This window comes from Phalaenopsis equestris, unplaced genomic scaffold (assembly GCF_001263595.1).
Source record: "Phalaenopsis equestris unplaced genomic scaffold, ASM126359v1 Scaffold235365, whole genome shotgun sequence".
Classification (NCBI taxonomy): Eukaryota; Viridiplantae; Streptophyta; class Magnoliopsida; order Asparagales; family Orchidaceae; genus Phalaenopsis; species Phalaenopsis equestris.
In genome coordinates, this window is record NW_018253240.1 from 9,548 (window position 1) to 11,012 (window position 1,465).

Sequence of the window (1,465 nt, forward strand, 5' to 3'; positions counted from 1 at the left end):
CAAATTATGGATCAGATTCAGGTCCCAGGATAGCCTTTGGGCAAGATTTCTAAAAGGGAAATACTGCAGATCGTTGCACCCTACTTTGGTATCCAAAAGGATAGGGGATTCCAAACTATGGACAAAACTGCTGAAAATTAGAAATAAAGTTGAGGAACTCTTCCTTTGGGAGATAGGAGATGGGCATATCAATTTTTGGTAGATAACGGGGTCAGCAATGGAGAGAAACTGTAGTGCCTCAACCCCAATCCCAACACTAATTGTCTAGTCAGAGATTTTTGGTCTGATAATCAGTGGAATTGTAGACTGCTTAACACTATTCTTTCCAGTGAACACGTGAGGTGGGTTAAGGATACTCCTATCTCATCCATTTCCAAAGATAAATTAATCACCAAACATGCTTACTCCCAGATATTATCAGCTTACATTTACCATCATTTCTTTAATTGGAACCTGATACTTTGGAGTAAAGCCATTTGGGGTAAATTCCTAACTCCCTCTATGTCCTTTTTCTGCTGGAGACTCTGGCATTCCTTACTGCCTGCTGATGACATTTTAAAGATGAAAGGGCTGAGAGGACCTTCAATCTGCCCACTTTGTTGTACTGCTGAATAAACCTTGGATCACTATTTTTCTCATGTGCCCTCTCACAAAATTTGGTCAGGTTTAATCAAGCTCCTGAATAATAATAGTCAGAATCTAAGCTGGCTTAAATTTTCTACTAGCTAGGAAGATTGGCATAACAACAACCTTTGGGTGATACCATGTATGGTGGCTTGGTTCATATGGATGTACAGAAACCACGGAAAATTTGGTGAGAAGGTTTCAGGGTCAAAATCTGTCATTATTAATTGTATCTCTTATATTCAGAAATTTATCAAGTGTCATCACTTCCCCAATGTTATAAAGCACTGGACTCCAGGAAACAATACTCCTATTCTTCAGCCTTTCAAACAAATCCTTTGGAGTCCTCCCCCTACTGGTTGGTTGAAGGTCAACACTGATGGCAGCTTCTCAAATGATTTTGCTGGTATTGGGGGAATCTTCAGGAACTCTTATGGTTCTCCCATTATATATTTCACTACTCCTGTTGTGGCAATGGATGCTCTGGAGGCAGAATTCGTAGCTATCTACTGGGCTATCAAAATTGCTTCTTACTTCAATATGGGTCCTTTGATCATAGAAACACATTCTACTAATTGCATTAAAATCCACCTTCGTGTTGAAACCCCTCCTTGGAATATAACCAGATGGAACAATTTGTTTTTAGCCCTACTACCCAGAGAAAAGATCAATATCAATTATATTCCTAGAGAGGGTAATTGTCCTACTCATTTGCTTGCCTCCCAGGGTAGAAATAGTGAACAAACATTTGTTGGGCTGACACTTACACCTGAATTAAAATTTTTACTCAATGGAGACAATTTGGAACTCCCTTATATCAAATGTATGTAACTGCTATGGG

The 1,465-nt window shown here is 39.2% G+C and overlaps 1 protein-coding gene across 1 annotated transcript; it reads left to right on the forward strand.

Annotated features, from left to right (window-relative positions):
* Positions 1 to 768: 768 nt before the first annotated feature.
* On the forward strand, positions 769 to 1,318 carry LOC110039117 (the record flags this gene model as incomplete). Its single annotated transcript, XM_020744075.1, has 1 exon — positions 769 to 1,318. A coding segment is annotated over exon 1 (550 nt), but the record flags the coding sequence as incomplete, so codon positions are not given.
* Positions 1,319 to 1,465: the final 147 nt, after the last annotated feature.